This window comes from Crotalus tigris, unplaced genomic scaffold (genome assembly GCF_016545835.1).
Source record: "Crotalus tigris isolate CLP2741 ecotype Arizona unplaced genomic scaffold, ASM1654583v1 scf7180000024472.5447098, whole genome shotgun sequence".
Taxonomy (NCBI): domain Eukaryota; kingdom Metazoa; phylum Chordata; class Lepidosauria; order Squamata; family Viperidae; genus Crotalus; species Crotalus tigris.
Genome location: NW_024100643.1, coordinates 809138 through 830051, shown reverse-complemented (window position 1 = coordinate 830051; position 20914 = coordinate 809138). Strand labels below are relative to the sequence as shown.

The window sequence follows — 20914 nt, the reverse complement described above, 5'->3', positions numbered from 1 at the left end:
GGACAACTGAGTTTTGGGACAGCACTGAAACTCCAACAAGCCCAGGTACAGAACGGGAACATGGGGAAAGACAACCTCTTGATAGGTCTAGGACAGACCTAGGAGGTTCTACAGAATTGCCCAACAGTGACAGTCACTTTAGAGGGCCAAAGAGCCTGCAGCCAGGCAGGACAACCAGGTCAAACAGAGGAAGAAGCCCTGGCCAGGCATTGGAGCACAGTCCTTGGGAATCACCAGAGCCTAGCAAGGGGGACAAGCATACATCACCCCTCAGTCAAGGGGTACTTGGAAGGTACCCAGAAGTCAGGAGGTCACAGAGAGCTAGAAGATCTCCTAAGTATTTAGAAGATTTTGTAACACTATTGGCAAAACAGAGTTAACAGAGAGTATTCCTGTACACATAGGAAATAAAACACTGGGAAACAATAGAAGCAAACGGGATAACTGGTACAAAGCTAGTATGGGTACCACACTCGTATTGGGTTGTATATTATTATTGTATGATCATAGTCTTAGCCGGGGGGGAAGGGGTGTTATGTCCTGAGCCTGTGAGAGCAGGCTCAGGGCATTGCAACGGTCCTGGGCAGGTGCAAGCTGCCCGGGACCAGACTGGCTGTCGCCAGCACTCACGCGCATGCGCGGGTGCGAGCGCGCCAAATGTTGCAGTTTGGCCCGGGAATCGCCTATAAAAGGAGCAAGGAGATTTGGGTGTTGTCGGTGTCTTGTAACCAGTATGCTGAACAGAAATAAAAAGTTCCTGAGAACTACAACTGCTTCTCGTTTCATTGCCATTTCACGAAGGACTTAACAATAGGGATGGTATCATTGTCATATACCTCATATACAGAGAAATTCAGTAGTTTCATGTGGATGATAAAATAGATACGGACAAAGAGGAACTTAAGCCAGGAAACAGAATGAATCCTCCAGAATTATTTTCACCAGGCTTGAATCACTCAAGGTCTTTGACCTAATTTGAGACAGCCCTCAACCTAATTTCAAAAGCTTTTTGAAATAAGTAATTCAGATATCTGACAAAAGTAATTTGATTCTTTCAAGAAATCTGTTGAAGGAGCAGAAGGGAAAGGAAAGTGTCTAAGTGTGTATGTGTATAGAAAAAAAATGAGGTGAAAAGACAAAATGGCTGCTTTATTCACTTTTTGTGATGTCTCACCCAATTGAAATGGAACACCCAAAAAAGTTAAGATGATGGCCAAAAGTACATAATCAATGCACCTTTCCTGTGCATTGCAACTTTTGTAAAAAGTAGGCAGGATTTCATTTGCACAATCACAGCTTGTGATTATGAATGTCACAATGCATACCTTTATACCTATTGCTATTTAGGTTTAAAAGGACGAAATATTTTTAATTCCTAAATTCTTTCTGAGTCTCTTTGTCCAAACTAAACAACTGATTACCACTGTGACTGGTGCCTACTTCAATGACAAGATATACATTTTTAAACCAACCATGTTTCAGCAGTGAAAATCTAAAATCTAACTGTGCATTATGATACTAAGTTGTATCACCCACAGAATACCTAACCTTGAAATGTCATTCCCACCTAGCCAAAAAAATAACATACAGAGATACTCCCTACAGCTCTGATAGACTATGACAAACAAGTCCTTCTTGTTTATCTAGCCTTGCCCTAGATAAACATGAACATTTTTACAGGATCCTCACTTAAGTTGCTGAGTTATGAGTTCTTCCTCATTGAGGTAGCGGAGGCGTTCCTCTTCAACCAGAGTGCGCTGCCTTTGTAAGGGATCTTCCTGTTTGCGCATGGTGTCGGTCACTCGCACACTGATTTCAGTCTCTGTCCGTCTCAACATGGTCTTTACTGTCTCTTGATTTTGAAGCTGAAATGGATGGGAGGGGGAAGAAAAGCAACAGAAAAATAATCAAATGCAGCTAAATTGCTTCAGTCATCAGATCCATGCTATATTGGATTGTACAAAAAGATGAATTAAGGAGAGTCTGTATCTAGAGATCAAGTGTCTTCCCCAATGTGCATCACTTTCCTCTTAGTGATTCTGGTTTTGTTTCAATGGTACTTGCTTTGATCTAGCAAATAGAACTGCTTTTGCACAAAAATTTGCCAGACTAATTTTTTTTGTGAATAGTGGCACTATTTAGAAGGTAGGAGTCCTTCTATGCTCCAACCTAGCATGTGTGGCATTTTTTTGTGGAACAGAGTATGTTTGATTGTGTGCATTTGTGCAATTCCCCATTATTTCTATAGTTTGCTATGATTTAGGACAGTGATGGCGAACCTTTTAGAGACTGAGTGCCCAAAAACCAGCCCCACCCCTGCCCCCATCTGCCCTGCCCCTGCTCCTCCCCACCCCATCTACCCCACCCACCGCCAGCCCACAAGGCCACTCACTGCCTCCCTAGCCCGCTGAATGCCCAGGTGGCCCAGCAGCGCCATAATGGCCACATCCTCCGCCCGTGCCCCACAGCATTAACCGTGCAATGGGGCACGAGGGTGGAGTCTTGTTCCCACTACCTGGCTGCCATGTGCTTGGCTGTGCTGCTCCACATGGGCCACGCTCGGGGGAGACTCTCTGGGGGAGCTGGTGGTGAGGAGGGGGCTGTGGCAGGAGGCGGGGCTGGAGCAATGGTGCATGTGCCCACAGAGAGGGCTCTGAGTGCCACCTCTGGCACGCGTGCCATAGATTCGCCACCACTGATTTAGGATAAGGCTCCCTAGGTCAGGCTGAATGATAGCTTTCCATGGTCATAGCTAAGACATTAAAGAAAAATTGGAAAAGTAGAAAGCAGATGAAGCATTTGCCTGTATTTCCTCCATAGATAGTCAGGACCAATTAATCATTGATGTAGGATGGAATTGTTAACATTAAAGAAAGCTGCACTTCTAATATCCTTCAGGAACACTATGTAGACAGTATCCAGCGTTAAATTTTCACTCCTAAACAGATGCTGAATATGGATAAAATAATTCATTTGCATGACATACATATATACAATTACTTCTTTGCAATAGAGTTTACACAAAAGTGACATTGAATTACTTACATAATTAAGGCGTGTTTATAAGTACCTGCATTTAAAAAGACCTCCAGTTACTGTGTTTTCTCCTAAACAATGTAAAACTAGTGGTAAAAGAGCCAGTAAATGAGGAATTGGACCTAACTGTACATCTAAAATTCATAACATAAAATAATATTTACAGAGTCGCTTTACTGATGAGATGGTGATGTATAAATTTAATAATTAAATATTTGTTTTACATTTAGAGGTATACAATTGTATTGGAACATTGCATACATGTATTTTTATTTTCTGTCCAAAGTCAAGGAATGTATGAAATTTCAAAGGCTTAGAATTTTCATTTTGTAATTTAGAACTTGTGTGTTGCCGTTGGAGAGAAATCCAATCTTATTACTGTTATATGTAAAATACTACAACTGAAATAAATAAAACCTGGCAGCCTCTATTGTTTAACACTTCATCTTCTTTTATAGTCATATTGAAATTGTATTGGAACACTGCATACATAATTAGAATTGTTTCAATTTTTATGAGACTAATTTGGATTCCAAATTAAGAACGATTAAAAACAAATATTTTAAAAAATATAATATATTAATCTAGTGCAATCTTCTAACATTAATAATACTTCTTAATTGGCAGTCAAGGATTTTTTGTTTGTTTGTTTCTCTCTTCCTTAGAGTTTGGAGGCTTGATTTCTTTTACTTATATTTGCAAAGTAATGAAAGAACATACCGGCTAGTCAATCTACTACACAGATTACATATAGAATTTTACATGCCCTGCCCAATGTTGTTAGGAACCCTTGTCATTGGCCATTCTAGCTGGATCTGATGGGATTGGATGCCAGTTCATTTATCTTTGGAATACCCTTTGTTGAATGAATTTGCCACAGTCTAAAACCTTCCATTGGAATGATGTTACTACAGGTGATTAACACCACAGAAGATATCCACGCAAATCTGGACATAAAATCTGTTGCAGAATTTCAAAGCATCTGGGAGAAATAAGGGAGTGTAAGCCATTTGCTTTTCCACCTCTCAGCACTGTTTGCTGCTTCCCAGTTTCCAACAAGCTGTCACTGTTAATTATCTCCGGAGTTAAGCAAGTCAGAGAAAAAAAACACAGGCACCTCCCACAGTTTGGGAGGGAAGATCAGATTGCTGGCTCTGGATGCACAGCTACCATCTGCCCTTTTATTGGGTGCCACAGACTCCAAATTAATCTCACCTGGCACCAAGGCAGTTTGTTTTGGTGAGCAGGACTAATGAGAATAAATGTCAACAGAAAAGAGAAACAAAATTGAGAGCAAAAAGAGAGCAAGGCAAACTCTTGTGGCAAGATGGGGAAAGCAGAGGCTTATTTTTCATGGTGTTTGAAGGACAAGGAAAGATTTTAGGATTAAACCCCATCTTATCAACTAAGTTAAATGAATCCCAAATAGAAATGGAAAAATAACAAGCTGGATTCAGATAATGGATCCATGTGGCCCATTACTGTCAGTATTGATTGGCAACACCATTTCAAAGTTTTAGACAGAAAACCTTTTGCAATCTTAGTTGATGCCAAAGATTACACTAAGACTTTCTGTGAGCACTGTGTATGTGATAATGCTTAACTATAGAGTTTCTCTATACCTACATTTAATTTGCATTCCTTCTTGTTCTTAGTACACCTTCCTTTCTTCCTCTAGCAATGGAAAATTACAGGGAAAGGTTAATTTATTAAATGGAGTCAAAATATGTGTGTGCAGGAAGAGAGGAATGGACAGTATTGAAACTCAGTGTCTATGATTGCTGAATCAATACTGTTGCTTTTCTCTATAAAAGAAAAGTGAGACACAATTAGTTTTTGCCAAGCTTAAAATCAATTCTCTCCTTATGGAATTTAGCCAGAAACTATTTTTTTTCTTTAAAGAAGAAATAAGTTCTGGTTTATGTCTTTCAATTTTGTATTCTCTGAAGGATATGATTACATCAGATAATATAATTTTATTTCCAAGTGCCTCTCCAAATTCTGCATCAAGTGAAGTTAAATTCACAGAGCTGTATATATTGAGTAATTTGAACAAATTTGCAATACTTTTGCTTCACCTAATTTATTTGTTTTCTAGTGTTATACAGAGCATACTCTTACAACTGGGCATCAGATTCAGCCACTCTCTGAGCAGGAAGCATCATTTGCTTCCAAAATATATCATTTCTAATGGAGAAAAGCTTCAGCCAACATAATATTCTAAAATTTCTCCCTCCATTGGAAAAAGAGCCCAAACATAATCTTCCTTCCAACTCAGGTTACCTGCATCTTCTTGAGTTGCTGCAGCTGGTTGCGGAGTTCACTGGCATTCTGCTGCAAGTCATGGAGATGCAGCTGCATGTGCAGACGAGTGATAGCAGTGGGCTGCCCAGCTGGTGTACCAGTAGTAGATGGGGGTGGAGGTCCAGGAACTGGAGTCCCTACATTGCTTTTGCTTTGGGCTGAAACAGAAAAAAATACCAGAAACGCATAATAATCCATGGAGATTGAAAAAAAGGAAAAGGATTATGTCTTTAAGATCCTTTATCAAGCTTGCTGTACAAAATACAAATCCCGTAATTTTCATTGCAAAGCATTATAGGATAGTTATCAAAGACAACATCTTGAGTAATATCTTCTACATAAATAAAGTACACTAGTAACAAGTGGCTTCTATTTTTACCACAAATTGGTCTAGATAATGTTATTTTTTCAGCAACTCCAAGAATGCAGAGAGCTGCATTAAATTCACTATTGGCTTCCCCTTCTTTATATAATTCTTTTCCTTTCAAACCATCATGCAGAAGGGCCTGATACTTATGTGAAACTATCTTACCTCAGTTTATCTTTGTAACAAAGCCAATTTATTTTTAAGGTAAGAACAACTTTCCTCACTTTAAACTGCATTTTTAATATCATGCATCAAATCTGTTCAGTGTGGAGCATCATCAAGGAGTTGAATCAAGAGTGAAATCAAATTCTTGCTTCCATTTTGTTCCAGACAGCCTCAAAAGTGGAAAAATTGGCAGTGAACATGAGAAGAGCATACAGATTTCTATAACTTACAGGAGAAAAGCAAAAAGACTAAAATGGAAGGATGGGAGATTTTCATGAAAACTTCTTAACTCTAAAGTCCACCTATCAAGATAAAAATACTTTTAGTATATTTCTTCTTGTTCCAGATAAAACAGCAACTACAATTGGAATTTATACTTCTTGTTTTACTGCTCCATTGATGAACCTAAGATGACTTCTTTTTCTTGAGATAAGTCAGATATGAGGATGGGACTTCAGATGTTCACTTACATGCTGATGGAGGTGTTCCTCCATTGGTCCCTTCTGTTTTCTCACTGTAATGACAAATAAGACATAGATATTCCAAAACCATTTCTAGATTTAAGATGTTTGGATGGGAGTAAAAATTGTTTTACTGTAATATCATGTGATTTGTGTATATGATTATAAGTGAAGCTTACTTGCATTCATAATATTCTAGGCTGCCAGCACTAATGCAAGACATAGAAAACACATGTATTCATTTCAGATGTAGAATTTTCATCTTTAAGTGTGAGACATACATGCTCTGGGTCACAGATAGAAGAAAATTCTATTATTTATTTATTAACTAGATTTATAAAGCTGCCTAACTCAATCAATGTGACTCTGGGCAATGTACAAAGCTTTTTCCCAAGAAAAGTTGAAAGCTGGATAGTGGAGGTAAGAAGAAGAAATAATTAACATTATGCTCCTGAGCTTTTGATTAAAGGTTGGAATTACAATAAGTGGAAAAGTCCATGAAAACAAGCAGAATATGTAAATAAGTCTAGCAGCATAAAACTATGTTCATTTTTATCTTTATTTTTCTACATAGCGTTATTTGAGTTTCACTGATTTTTGTTTTTTGCAGCTTTTTTTTCTTATTACAGGGTATGCACAAAGATCTAAAATTTTCTTTATAGTTTTTCTGGAAACTATATATTAATTTAGAATTTTCTACCACATATCCTGACAGAAAATTTATGGTAGATGAGCTATAACTATGATCTGTCTCTTTTTAATGTTATCCCATAAACTTTGTCTTATTTATCCTGAATATTTGCATTTTAATAATGTTAAAAAGTAAGATTTACGTTTTATTTCTTTTTTTAAAAAAGTTTGATTTTTCTTAATATCTTGTGAGATTGATCTGTTTCTCCAAAAAGAGCAGGAAGGCATATGTACATTGCCAAACTAGAAGAAGTACTAGGAATTTATGCTAAAGCAATGATTTTGTATCTCATCTGTCACCCCATAAGGTAGATCAGACTAAGAAACCTAAAGCTTTAATTGGAACTGTAGTAACAGAATCTTGCAAGTCTGAATGTCCTTCCCTTCCCTTCTCTTTCTTTCAAGGCCATCGTCTATACCAGTGGTGGCGAACCTATGGCACGCATGTCAGAGGCAGCACTCAGAGCCCTTTCTGTGGGCACACATGCCATGCCTCGGAGATGGTGAGGGACTGGCCTCCGCCACCTTGGCCCCACCCATCCAGTCTGCCATGACCACTGCGGCCATGCCCACCTGGCACCCAGTGATTTAATAAGTTTGTTTTGGGTTGCAGTTTGGGCACTGGGTGTCTAAAAGTTTCGCCATCACTGCTCTATACAGTACTTGCTATATGACCCATTCTCATTTTAATTTTTGGAGCCAGCAGCACAGCATGGATTGGCAGTGTCCTATTTCTTTAAAAGAAGGAGAGTGCTAGAAACCATAGCAATAACTACCACTCTCTTAGCCCAATTAAGTACAATTTAAGCTAAGGTAACTGATTACTGTGCAATGGTACTTCACAAGGAATTGATGCAATAAAGAAAGTGGTAGCCTCAGTAGTGGTTCTCCTTGAAGTAGAAGGTTATATAATGTGGGAAGGGTGAGTTTGGAAATACGTAAATAATCATTGCAAAATACTGCTTTACCAGGTGCTTTGTCTTATAGTTATTGGAATAGAAACTCTATGGACTGATTGGTTGAGTTGGGCAAATTTGGTGAGTTATTGCCTTAAGATCACCTGCAATTAGGGTGATCAACTGCAAAAGAGCCATGTTTTTTTTTCAATTAAAATAAGTTTAGTTGCGTCTTGCCACTTTATCTATTACAATTCATTACTGAGCAGAGATTTGGTCAAAATCCCATACTCTAACCTTTGTATCATAGTGGCATTCATTCTCTTTTTAATCCTCTATTAAAGCCACCTAGCCAGTTTGTTTGGATTGTTGAAAATATCTCTAATCTGGTAATAACTTTCTGCTTTACATTTATCAGGATAAGGACGTAATTGAGTGAAAAGTTCACCATCTCTATCAATGCCAAGGGGAACAGCAGCAAGTCATGCAGTTTTACCCATCCAATCTCTTACCTAGGAGTCTCTCCATCTGAGCTTCTCATTAATGCACTCTGTACCAATCCTGTGAGACTGGCAATCTGTTTTTCCATCGCTTCCATGCGTTCCCTTAATAAAAAGAGAGCGGAAAAAGAAGAGAGACTGTACATATAAAAAGTTCCAGACAAGGCACTAGGATAATTATATGCTTTTTTCATTGATTCCTAGTATTATGGCAATATGAGTAAGCATAAGAATACAGTATATTTATTTGTATTCAATTTTGAAATAGCATCCTGCATGTCTCTCAATTTAATAATCTGGACTTGTTTGCAATAATATAAAGAAGGTAAAAGTATAAAATCATCAAAGCAAGAAAAAATATTAGCAAAGAAACAATATCATATCCCACACAAAACAGCTAGAAAATTACACTTTAAAAAGCACCTGATGGAAATCCATGTAACTTTCTGAAGCTCTGCAGATGGTAACAGCCTCATACGATGGGTGAAAACTAAGAAACAATTGACCAAAATAGGCTTCCTAAGGACAGGAAATTAAGAGCCTATCAGCTTTGTGGAAGCAGCACAAATTCATAAAGATCTTATAGATATTTCTGGGAAGCTGACAACCTGAAAGGAAGACAACCGCATAAGGTATTTCCTCGATGCTTGATGCCCTTTAGATGCAAATCCTGTAATTCCAGATTAGTATAGACAGCATATCCTCAGAAATATACAAGGCTGGAAATTTTGGCCTGAAGAAGAGAGGAGCTGGTACTTTAGCACATCAGATTTTGCATAGGAATACAGAGTGGTATGTGGTGCTCCAATCCACTGTGCTTCATTCTGTTTTCTCCATCCCATCCAAACAGCACATTATATCAGGTAAAAAAGTGTCACATGCAAAATGTGTTTTTGTCAGTGATTCTGTAGCCTTTATTTCACTCTACTTACAATTGCATTAACAACTTAATAAGTATGTCTACTTTCTCAGTCACAAGTAGACACCTAGGAAGATGCAGGTCAATTAGTGTAAGCAACTGTTATGCCAGTAAAATTCAGGCATTCTGTACCTTTAGTTGGCCAAAGTGAGGTAACACGCCTTTTCCTTTTGGGGTCGTGCTCTTTGATTTTACTTTGAAAAGGGAAAGGCAGAAATGAAATGACATAGCATGAAACTAAGAGTGGTTTTGGCTTCTCTCACTCTCTCCATCAAGTGTCCATCCCAAAGGGCCTCTTCGGGCAATTTTTCTTCAAGGTTCTGAATTGAGGAGCAACCTCTCAAGCATGTTTTCCACTTCATTAACTTCTGATAGGACTATGACTTTGATTCCTTTGACCTCTCCTGTTTACCTCTTGATGTTTCTAATCATTTCTTTTTTCTGTTTTTCTCTTATCCTAATGATCTCTGTTCTTACATTTCCCCCTGATAACTCAAGTCAGCTGAGAAACTATCCTCATTCCTGGATATATATGCATAGGAAGATTAAACATGAGATAAGGCACACAATCTCATGTTGTCTAATTTGCTTTCAGAGTCCTGAAAATTATGGGTAAAGAGATAGACACAAGTTAAAAATTGGGAGAGAATAGATTAACTGCTATTGTAGCATCAAAGATCAATTATTCCAATTTTCTTTCTCAGCCCTTCAGTACTACTGAGACAACAAAATGAAATAAAAAAAAAAACATGTTATCACGCTATTTTGGGGGTCATCAAACTTTTGGGAGCAATGGGCACATTGAAATTTTTGATGACTCCCAATCATAAACACCTTTTTTTAGCATTGCAGGAGATTAAAAAACATATTGGATTGCAGCCATCCCCACTTTATTTTCTAAAATAAAAATTCACATGGAATCTCAAGGTATGCTTGGGAATGATACTTTGCTCTGCAGGATGCAAAGCTTTCCATTATTATAAAATTAAAGATTTCTTAAAAGAATAGGGCAGGAAGCTTGACAAATTATAAGCAGACACATTGTTGTCTTGATACATTAATTGGGGAGCCAGACAGTATATTATCAAGCAATATCTTTGGGCTTTCTATAATATCTAATTGAACAATAAGACCCATTCAGCAAAACCCCTTCTCTTCTTTGTTGAAAGTTTCCTGCTTGAAGATTTTCACTCATTTTATTGCTTACTGCTGGGAAATAGGTGATAATTGTTCCATGAGTAGCATCTTTTAATTGAAGTTTGATTTCAGCTTCCCACAAGAGATAGCTATAATAACTATTTTCCTGCCATTTTTAATTTATTTTTTTAAAATGAGCAAAATAACCGTCTTTTTGCATATAATGAAACAAAAGAAGCAAAAGGAAGAACTCAATATATAATGCCTACAACAGATCTGACATTTGTTCAGCAATCCTGTTGGCAATTATACAGCAGTCAGCCTCATTATAGAGTAGAACATAATGCTGAAGAATACATAGGATTAAGCTGTAAGAGGTAATTACTAGGAGTATCTGTTCAGATTACCCACTCAGTTGTCAAGTAATGTAAGGGCAGAACTTGCAAGGATGGGAATGTAAATAAAGGTACACAGAAGACAGAATGCTGCAACAGTATTTTACTTTGTTATACTGGATTAATCTACTGCTGATGCAACCACATGGCAAATTAAAAAGGAAAAAGAAATAAAACAGATCTGGAAAAAATAAAACATTCTATTTTATTTTTACAGAGGGTCAAGGTAGCATACATTTGTAATTTTGCTGATTTTCCCCATTTTTTTATTCCAAATAGTTCTCTTATCTGAGAAAAGCTGAAGAGAAGAGGGGCTCAAAAAGAAGTGCTTTGCCCAGGCTCTAGATCAAGAGATTTTTGGATGGTCATCAGCAGGAATGGTCAGCAGAAACCTGTTTAACATGTCTTTCTCCAGTCTGTAAGAAGGCACAAATGTATGCCAACATTACTTGCATGGTCTTTCACCTGATCGCTGCTCTGCTTTGCTAATGAGACAGCAATGGGAGGTTCATTTCTGAGAGGTTAATATAGAATTGATTATTGAAAGTGATTGGTGGATTTCCTGCTGCTGCTGAAAAAAACAACAACTTCCAGTTGCTCTCCTTAATAAGGAGTAAGACTGAGGAAAGAGGTTAATTATGATAGATAGTTGGACCTATCTCTCTGGCTTTATTTGAAAGCAGACGGCTGATGATTTATTTCTCTTGCATATTTGCCCAATTCATTCTTTCTTACTTATATAATCTCTTTTTCACTCACATATCTGTCTCTCTTGTGCTTCCTTGTTATTTTGCTTACTTGTGTTCTCTTGCTGTCTCTTTTGCTTTGTCAAAAAACAGATGACAATGGGCTATGGGCAAATGTTCTCACCACTTCAACCAGCAGTGCTCTATTGTGCAAGCTGCCTTGTCAATCAGGGTCTAGTGGTCTTGCATGAGAGAGCTAGACCCATGTAGGCAATTACCCTTCATAGTGCCTGATCATTAATTTGCAAACACTAATCAAGCATCATGTGCTCAAATGCGTAGTGTGTCTGATCACTCCTGCTGCTCCAGCCAAAATGACCACAGGAGTCACCATACGAGTACAAACAAACCATTTACTAACCCATGTGCATTTATTTATTTATGGCACAAAATAACCAAAATCACTTGGGTTCTTTTGTGGCAACAGCATTATAGGATAGAAATCTCATTTACTGAGACCTGAATGTCATTTTTGTACTCAAATTCAAGTTCAGAATAAGAAAGCCTGCATACTAGGGTCCAACTTTCCAATGTATAAAATATTCAGGGTGCTGATCATTGTGTTATTAATAATGGTACATCTATAGATAGCAAGAAATGAGACACTTCCATCTTTTTACCTTGTTTCAGCATCCTTGGCAGGCACTGGTGAGCTGAATCCAGAATGAGGTCGTTCCCCAGGTCCAGGGAATAGTTCCGGAGCACCTGAAGAACTGAGATTCCGTGGTTTATTGACAGGGCTTTCCATGAACACTGAGGAACAAGAGTCTTTGCGGAAAGTCTGCCGTACTGGTGAGGATCGACTTGGAGGCCCTGAATAAGGGCTGTGAGGACTTTGGCTCTGCTGAACATCCACCAGCCGGCCATCAGCTATTTTCTGGGGAGATGACGGTGGCAAACGGAAGCCCATCCCTGGGCCATAAGTATCACTGTAGATCTGTGAATTGGGCTTGTATAAACTATCTTCCAGTTCTGATTGTAGGGCAGCAGCTGAATAGGTACTAAGAGAACGCACTGAGCCCCGCTTATAAAGCCCTCCAGGGTAAGCAAATGGATCTCCCATCCCAGCCAGTGACTGAGTAGATGTAATGCTCAAACGTCCCTCATGTACCATACTGTATGGATCAGCATACAGGCCTTCATTCTTCACCAGCACCATATTTTTTCCCACCAGGTCTTCATCTGGCTTGACATCCCGGCGTTCCAAGATAGCACTTGGACTTGGTGAGACTCCCTGAGCTGGAGGGAGGTTGGAGAGGCGCTCTCCATGATGTACAGGGCTGCCAGCATAGGAGGGTGGGCGCCCACCACTATAAGACATACGGGAACGGGATGGTGAGGATGACTGTAGCACTGGAGGAGGGGAGCCAGAAGTAAGGTGGGAAGCAGGAGATATACTGTTTAGGCGCCGGGTGGGAGAGGATTCTCTGGAAGTGTAGACCACTTCTCTCTAGAACGATAAGAAGCCAGAGAAATTCAGAATGTAATAAATCTTTTCTGCATATAGGTAAAATATGTGAGATTATTTAATCACATGAAACAACTGTATAAGTGCATAATATATACTGAGCTGCATGAGCATAGAGAAAAAAAAATCTTATTGGTATGGTCATCACAATATGGTCTGTCTGTCTGTCTTTGTCTCTCTCTCTCTCTTTCTCTCTCTTGCACAAAATTTCTTTCTTACAGTTTTTTTAAACTGTTGATTCATTCCATTTCATCTCCTCTTTTGGAAACATATTTTACTCTGATGAATGCCTTGATGGGCATATTTATAGTTTCCTGCCAAAGTCTGCTTATGCTAGTGAAATATTCATTGGCAATTTGCCAAAGTTTTTCATTTTTCTATTTCTTCCAAAGCAACTGTTTTCCTTACTAAACTAGGTTGTTCACTACAATAGAAAGCTTGTACTTACTTTTCTAAAGCTAATCACTTGTGGGATAATGTGGGATAACATAATTTTGCACTCAGATTTACAGAAATGCAAGTCCCATCTTAAATTCTTGAAACCTCAAGGACGCCATCCACTAATAGGGGATTCTCCATAGTTTTTTCTTTTCTTAAATTAGAAAAAATTTATAGGATATATAAATTGTTCCCACAGTGGAATTACTTAAAAAAAAATTCTGAATATCTAAAGCTCAAGGGAAATACAGATTTTCCAGTGATCCTCTCTATTAAAGTGATTTGATTCAAGTATTTTAGTTTTGCTGAAAAGGAAAGAAGAAAAGAAGGGGTGGGGAAGGTCCTTAGATTAGAATTGTCAGGATTTTTCTGTTACTTTCTGAGGAAATAATCACCCCAGTGCACATCTATAGCTCTCAAATTACAAAGAGGAAATTGCCGTCTTTTGGTAGAATACATTGAACATGAAAGAGGAAGATTATGACTGCACATCTGCAGAACTGCAATGCTTGCTAAAAGTCAACATATGACTGTGTGCACCATAGCACAGGTATTAACGAAATGTTCCTTAATACATTGCCCATTTTATCTCTTGTGGCACTGACAATAAAGAACTGAATGGCCTCTATGCAATCCTTTGCTCTTACCCGAAGGTCACCATTGGTGATGTGGGATCCAGGGAATGAGGCATAAAGGGGCTCTTTCCGGTAGATTTTGATAATACTTCTGTCCTGAATATCCCTGGAAGAACAAAGTCCAAAGAATCACATGAAATAAATGCGTGTTAGCTTTGGTTATTATTTCAGGTCCTAAAATATGCTTGAGCACACTCATAGCAGCAAAGATGACAGATACATAAAGGCATTTTCCCGTGCCATTGTTTCCTGTTCTTCCAAAAAGCCTTCAAGCAGATCAAATCAGGATTTAGAATTTATAATCTTTTTGCAATAATCTGTTGCTTTGATATACAGAAGTATGTCCATGCAAATACTTCTGTGGGGATCAAATGTGTACCTAGACACAACATTGTTTGGGTCCTATATATCTGTAGGCTTCCTTTCTTACTTGTAAGTTTGGGCTGAATTGTCAAAGCTCACATAAAAGAAACCATGAAGATCTACAAATGGGGATATTTCTGGTAAAATGGGTCCTGGTGCTATCAATGTTTAACTAAATCTCTTTTCTTCATGAATGCGTGTGTTGAGGAAAGATAAAAAGAGAAAAGAAGCTACAGAAAGCACTAATGAGGCCTATAAAAAAAGTGCTAGTCTTCAATAAAAATATTTTGCAAGAAAATATACTAAGTTCCTCAAAGAGTAATAAAAACAAGGATGACCAATTTGATAGAAATATTTAACAATGATGCATAATGCAAAAAGAGTGGCTAGAGACAATTTTTCTCCATTTCCTAACTCTAGAATCATAACACTAGAACTTGACATTAAACAATTAAACTGATTGGCAATAGATTTTGGATGACAAGGAAAAATATTTCTTCCTGTAAGAAATACTCTTAACAGAATCAGTTGTTGCAAGATTTATTTATCCATAATAATGGCTTCAATCTGCTACATTCTTATAGACTGTAAATCAAAACACCACAACGAAGGCAAAAAGTAAACTTATAAAACTCCAAAATCAAGACTCATCATCTCATAAGGGTGGGTTAAACCTCCACAGCCCACATACTTTCCTGAATGGCCTTTCAAAAGAAGTAGGATTGCCTAATATCCAAGAATATGCTGCTCCAAATCACTCATTACCAAGAAGGCTTGCCTTCTCTTTCTGATCTCACCTGAGAAGGCAGTCTCATAAGTATGAAACCCTGAGCCATGAAAATGTGGCAATAGCCCACAGTTTAGACAGATTCAACAGAGAATGATTTCCTGATAGCATATTACTATAGTTCATGATTGAGGCATCTCCCCTGTCAGGTAAGTATGCTGGAGTTGGTGTTCTTAACATTAGAGGTAAATACAATGAACCAGGTATGTTGCTACAGACTGTATTTTGATTAATATTTTCATAAAATATATTTTGATGTTTTCTTGATATACAAAACATTTCTGTTTTCATCTCTCTACCCAGCCTCCTACAATTCTTCTGGAGGAAAGAGAAACATTAGGAGAAACTTCTAATGTTTGGCAGCAGAATCTTAGAGCAAATGTATTTTCCATTGCTGGAAATATTCTAGAAAAGCTGAAAGCTTTTCCTTTAGCAGGGGATTGGATAGAAGACCCTTCCACAGAGTCATTCTTATACATAAATGAACATTCCATTTCCCCTGTTATTTTCTGCCAGGAGTTATTACCTACACAGCAAGTCATACCTGACATCCTCCAATTCGTAGAAAACATTGCGGGATTCGTCTTTGATCAGAATGGCAGTGTTTGGTGACTTAAGCATCCCCATTGTCAACTTCTGAGGAAACATGTGGACAATGAGGGCATGCAGAGTATCCATACTACTGATTTCGTGGGTGATATGAACTCTCCTTGTCTCATCCCCAAACTGCAAGAAAAGGATGCCTGAGGAAATGGAGAATAATAGGAAAAGATAATAGAACAGGGAAGGAAACAGATCAAAAGATGGAATTGTTGAGTGACTCATAACTATAAATTTTATAAATTTGTTTACCGCAAACAAATCTATTTTAAAAAAATAATGTTTTGTGAATTTTGGAAGCTAATAAACTAATAAAAATAATTGTGAACAAGTAAATTAATATAGCTAAGCTTTTTGAATTTCACTCAAAATACTAGTGTCCTGGGAATAGCATGGCTTGTTCTGCTTGGCAGTCATTCTCTAAGACAACCTTCTCAAATCTGGAATCCTCTGATTAAGATGGAACATAGTTTTCATTATCTCTTACAGAATGTCTTATGTTAAAGGTCAGAACATCCAGAGAAGGCTAGAGTAAAGTTTTATACCAGGGTCTTTCCTAGATTTATAAGCTAATATGTTTTAAACTAGGGACGTCAATATTTTAACCTTAACCCTATCCTTTTTCCCCTAAAAATATCTCAGGCCCTTTCTCCAAAAATCAGATTATTATGTTGTGAGAGGAGTGGCCATACAAATAATTTAAATAAATAAAATGAACATGCTACAGATTCATTTAAGATGCTTATATATGCACTGTAAGTGGGGAAAAAATGCTTATACAGAAACATCTCCTTTGAGCGCTCCACAAAGAAAACTCCAAAAAGGTAACACAAAAACTGCTTTCATTTAAAAGAAAAATGACATCTCCTGCCCAAGATCAGGATCCCCATGAAAATGAGAAATGCTTGGGTAGTTCACAAAAAATTTACCTGGTGACCGAAGTTTTGTTTGGCTGGTGGAACGCGACAATGGGAGGCTTTGCCTAAAGCGGTTCATTCTGTTGAACCCAATGGGCAGTTCGGCTTCAGACATGGTTTCCAGAGATTCTGCTGAAGCAAAGGAAAGTTTGGCTTGATCAGCCAGGCCAGGCTGAGAACCCTGTGAATGCCGAGAGCTTCGGGTCTAAAAACACAAATAGAGAGAGAGGGGGAGGGGGGGAGGTGTGACATTAGGACAGATATTTTCTATCACATTTCCAGAACATAGACTTAAACATGTTACTGTCTCTCATCATTTTGATATAGCCCAAATGTTCAGCTACTGTTCTGTTACAGAAGGAATCCTCCTTTTGTAGGAGACGAAGAAGTTGCTCAGGATTAAATATGAGTTGGCAGGAGAAGGTTGTGTCTCTAGTTTGTATCTGTCATCTTCTTTGTAAATTAAGTATGACAGCGAGCCCTGCAAAACAACAACCTGTTGGGAATAGAAACTGCTCTCAATCAAAACAGAACCAGGCCCAGTGATGCTCTTACAGCATTCAATTTGCCATTCATATTTGGAAGGCAGAAGGTGTGGCAGAGCGAGTCTTGTAAGAAAAAAAAAAAGACTGGAAGACAAATGGAAAAGTGTGGTTTTCTGAAATGGAAAGAAAAAACCTTATCGTGAAAATGTTTTTGGTTTCTTGCAACAAAACACAGCATAAGAGCATTTGTGGGAGACAAAGTGTGGGCAGACTTGTACCACAAGCAACATAATCCTAATGACAATGGATCTTAGGATTTGGCAACAAAAGAAAATATTTCTTTTTCTTTAAACTAAGAAGCAATTCATTAAGCCAGTGCATTAATAGAAGAATCCAAACAACAAATTTAAAAAGTCCATGTTAATATCTAAACAACTTTGGCTGCAGAGCTAAACAGGAACAACATGATTACAATCTGTATGGGGCCCACTAGGCCTGGAGACTAAAACATATGAAGAATGGCTGCAGGACTTGAGTTTGGCTAGTCTAAAGAAAAGAAGAAACAGGGATGACATCATAGCAGTATTCCAGTATTTGAGGGGCTGCCACAAAGAAGAGGGGATCAAACTATTCTCCAAAGGACCAGAAGGAAGGGCAAGAAACAATGGTTGGAAACTGATCAAAGAAAGAAGCAACCTGGAATTAAGGAGAAACTTCCTGACAGTGAGGACAATTAATCAGTGGAACAGCTTGCCTCCAGAAATTGTGGGCGCTCGATCACTGGAGATTTTTAAGAAGAGGCTAGAAAGTCACTTGTTTGAGATGGTATAGGTTCTCCTGCTTGAGCAGAAGGCTGGACTAGAAGATCTCCAAGGTCCCTTCCAGCTCTATTCTATTCAAACACTAGGAAATCCAAAGACCAGTGTAGTTTCTGTCCCATGCCTAGATCTGAAACTAGATTCCAAGGGTCCAGACAATCCAGAGTCCTCTGCAACTTCAGGCTCACCAATTTCTCAAACTTACCCACAAAAAGGGAAAATTGGACAAAGAATGAAGTCTTCCACTTTTATTATACCCAGGCCTGGCTTCTTAAGAAATACCAATGCCTCTGGTAGGTCCCCTTCTCTTAAAAATGTGTTGACTACAGTGTGGATCTAAGTTCAAATTCCCTGCCTCACTGCTTAGAGAGGTTGGGCAAAAATCCAATCCACAATTAACAACTAATATAAGAATATTGTGTCCCTTTTCTTGGGATCCACAGGCTCAAAAGCTTCACAGAATACACCCAGAATGTCATCCCTATCATCTCAATAGATTCTGCCCATTTAGATCTAACTTGGAGCAGAAGCAAATTATTTTATCCACGAAAAGCTTAACCAGATTACTGCATATTACAATGACTGGATCTTCTGGCTCATCCCTCCTAAAACTGTCTGGGTATTTTAAAAGCATAATTAGCTAATATTCCATAGATGCAATAAAGGAAAAGTAATTATGCCCTTATTGCTATAACGAAAGCTCATATTTAGGCTTAAATTATATCTAGTCTCGTTTTCTTCTTGTTTTCCATCAGTGCCATTCAACCACATCATTTCACAGACTGCTTAAGTAAACCAAGGAATTGCACAGGATTGGTGGATGCGCAGAGGCCAGTGCCCCAGTTGCCTCTGTATTCCAGTGGTCAAAAAAGCATCTAACAGAAACACCAGCCAACAGATGGCTGGGAACTCCCCAAGCGGTAACAGAATCTTCGTGGATCCATCAGATGTCAGTAGTGGACATTGAATACGTTCTTCCTTCCTTCAGAAGGTGGCAACGAGTCAAAACCATTATCACAAGGAAGTGATCTGTCCATGACAATGAACCGGTGGAAAAGTCCCTCCCAAAATAGATACCAATATATTTGCTCCAAAGTGAATGCAAGATCTAAGACATACTATGTGCACAAAGGCCAGTGATGGCCTACGACAAACACATGATTGCCATGGATGGGAGATTGCAGTCACCTTGTACTCTCTGATGTTATTGTGAATCCAGAATCTTATAATGATTGTGATATGACAAAATATAAATATATAGGGAACAATCCTACTACCTAAATTTATTTAAATTGTTTTAAATGGAATATAATCAAATTTATTCCTTCTGTTTATCTATTTGTCTAGTTGCATTTATTATTTTGAATATGATCCATAGCGTACTTGCTCAAAGGTGGAACATAGCTTCAATCTGAAAAAAGTTGTACATCCCTTATTTAGAAGAAATTTATAGTCCATAAATAGAAACCTTGCCAAAATATTTTTTCTGAAAACCACAGAATCAGTGTTTTATTCCAATATCTAACATGGAAGTAGAATTTGGATGCAGTTATAAACTTTAATCAATTTAATTGATATACAAGCACTTTACTTAATTAATAGTGGTTGATTAATTTTAATCAGCAGAGCTCTACATTAACAATGCTTGTTTAATTTTAAGTCTATTTTCATTCTGCTATATTGCTACATATGGAATGAAATACAAGTTATTAAATATGCTATTCGCACAATACCTTTTTTATAATTTTATGGTACATGCTTCCTTTAATATCTAAAAAAAAGTACAATTTATTGAGCTTTGGCTTGTATGCAAATGTACATAAATTTAGTCAACTAGATGACTGCTCTATTAAAGGCAAGTGATTAATCATGAAAGATGTTTTAATTGGTCAATAGCTTCCACTGGAATGAGCTTCTGCCAGACTTGACAGACCAGCTCAATTAATCTAGTAGTCAAGCATTCATCCAATTTGTTCCTCAAGCTCCCCAATGATGAAAACAGTTTTTATGCAGGCATGTGCAGTGTCCTTGGCAATCGGTTCTAGCACTGTATCAGTATTAAATTAGATTTATATCCAATGTTCTGATTTCTTTCCTTGATTACTTTTTTATTTCTATAGTTTCTTTCCTTTTCACTATGCTGCCTTCTTCATTTGTTCAAGAGCAATAGCAATAGCACTTAAACTTATATACCACTTCACAGTGCTTTACAGCCCTCTCTAAGTGGCTTACAGAGTCAACATATTATCCCTCAACAATCTGGGTGTCAACTCTACAATGAGCCTGGCTGTAGCCATCTTTCTCTTCATTCTAGGTTGCCACACAGGACAGAGGGAAGGGGGCTTGCCCAGGTGCTTCACTAATCATACTAATCTTCTGTCCCATGGGAACCAAGATCATCTACTGCTCCCGTGATCAGGGTCTGGGCATTGTATTAGAAAGCCTGCCAAATGCATTTAATGGGGAACATAGTGATAGCATAGTTTTGTAGGTGGGACATTATACTTGTAACTGGGAAATTTTAGTGAAAATTTCAGACTTGGTTTCACTTTTGATCGTGCCAATACTTTGTAACTAATAAACATGTTCTTTGAGGAATTTTCAAGCCTCGGAGTTCTGCTTTATTCATCTCTGTCTGTTGGAACCATGACATTAAACCAAGTCTCCTAAAACTTGGGCCCCAATTGCCTATCCATCTTTTGGGAGAGTGGTGAGGACTCAGCAAAGATTTGAAGATGGAGGAAAAGAATGGAGTTGTTGCTGGCTACAATGGAACTCTGGCTGTCA

The 20914-nt window shown here is 38.1% G+C and overlaps 1 protein-coding gene across 20 annotated transcripts in view; it reads right to left on the bottom strand.

The window, feature by feature from the left end:
- The window catches only part of SRCIN1 (SRC kinase signaling inhibitor 1), a 386975-nt gene that overhangs the window by 51113 nt on the left and 314948 nt on the right, over positions 1-20914 (bottom strand). For all 20 annotated transcript variants that reach the window (XR_005555471.1, XR_005555472.1, XR_005555473.1 and 17 more), the window contains 8 exons: positions 16837-17029; positions 15852-16050; positions 14170-14263; positions 12237-13066; positions 8432-8524; positions 6343-6386; positions 5320-5498; positions 1690-1865 (listed from right to left, as the gene is read on the bottom strand). Coding sequence is in view for 17 of the 20 variants with exons in the window: in XM_039333051.1 (XP_039188985.1) it covers positions 1690-1865; positions 5320-5498; positions 6343-6386; positions 8432-8524; positions 12237-13066; positions 14170-14263; positions 15852-16050; positions 16837-17029 (1808 nt within the window). In the remaining 3 variants the exon portion in view is untranslated. The remainder of the gene's footprint in view (positions 1-1689; positions 1866-5319; positions 5499-6342; positions 6387-8431; positions 8525-12236; positions 13067-14169; positions 14264-15851; positions 16051-16836; positions 17030-20914) is intronic.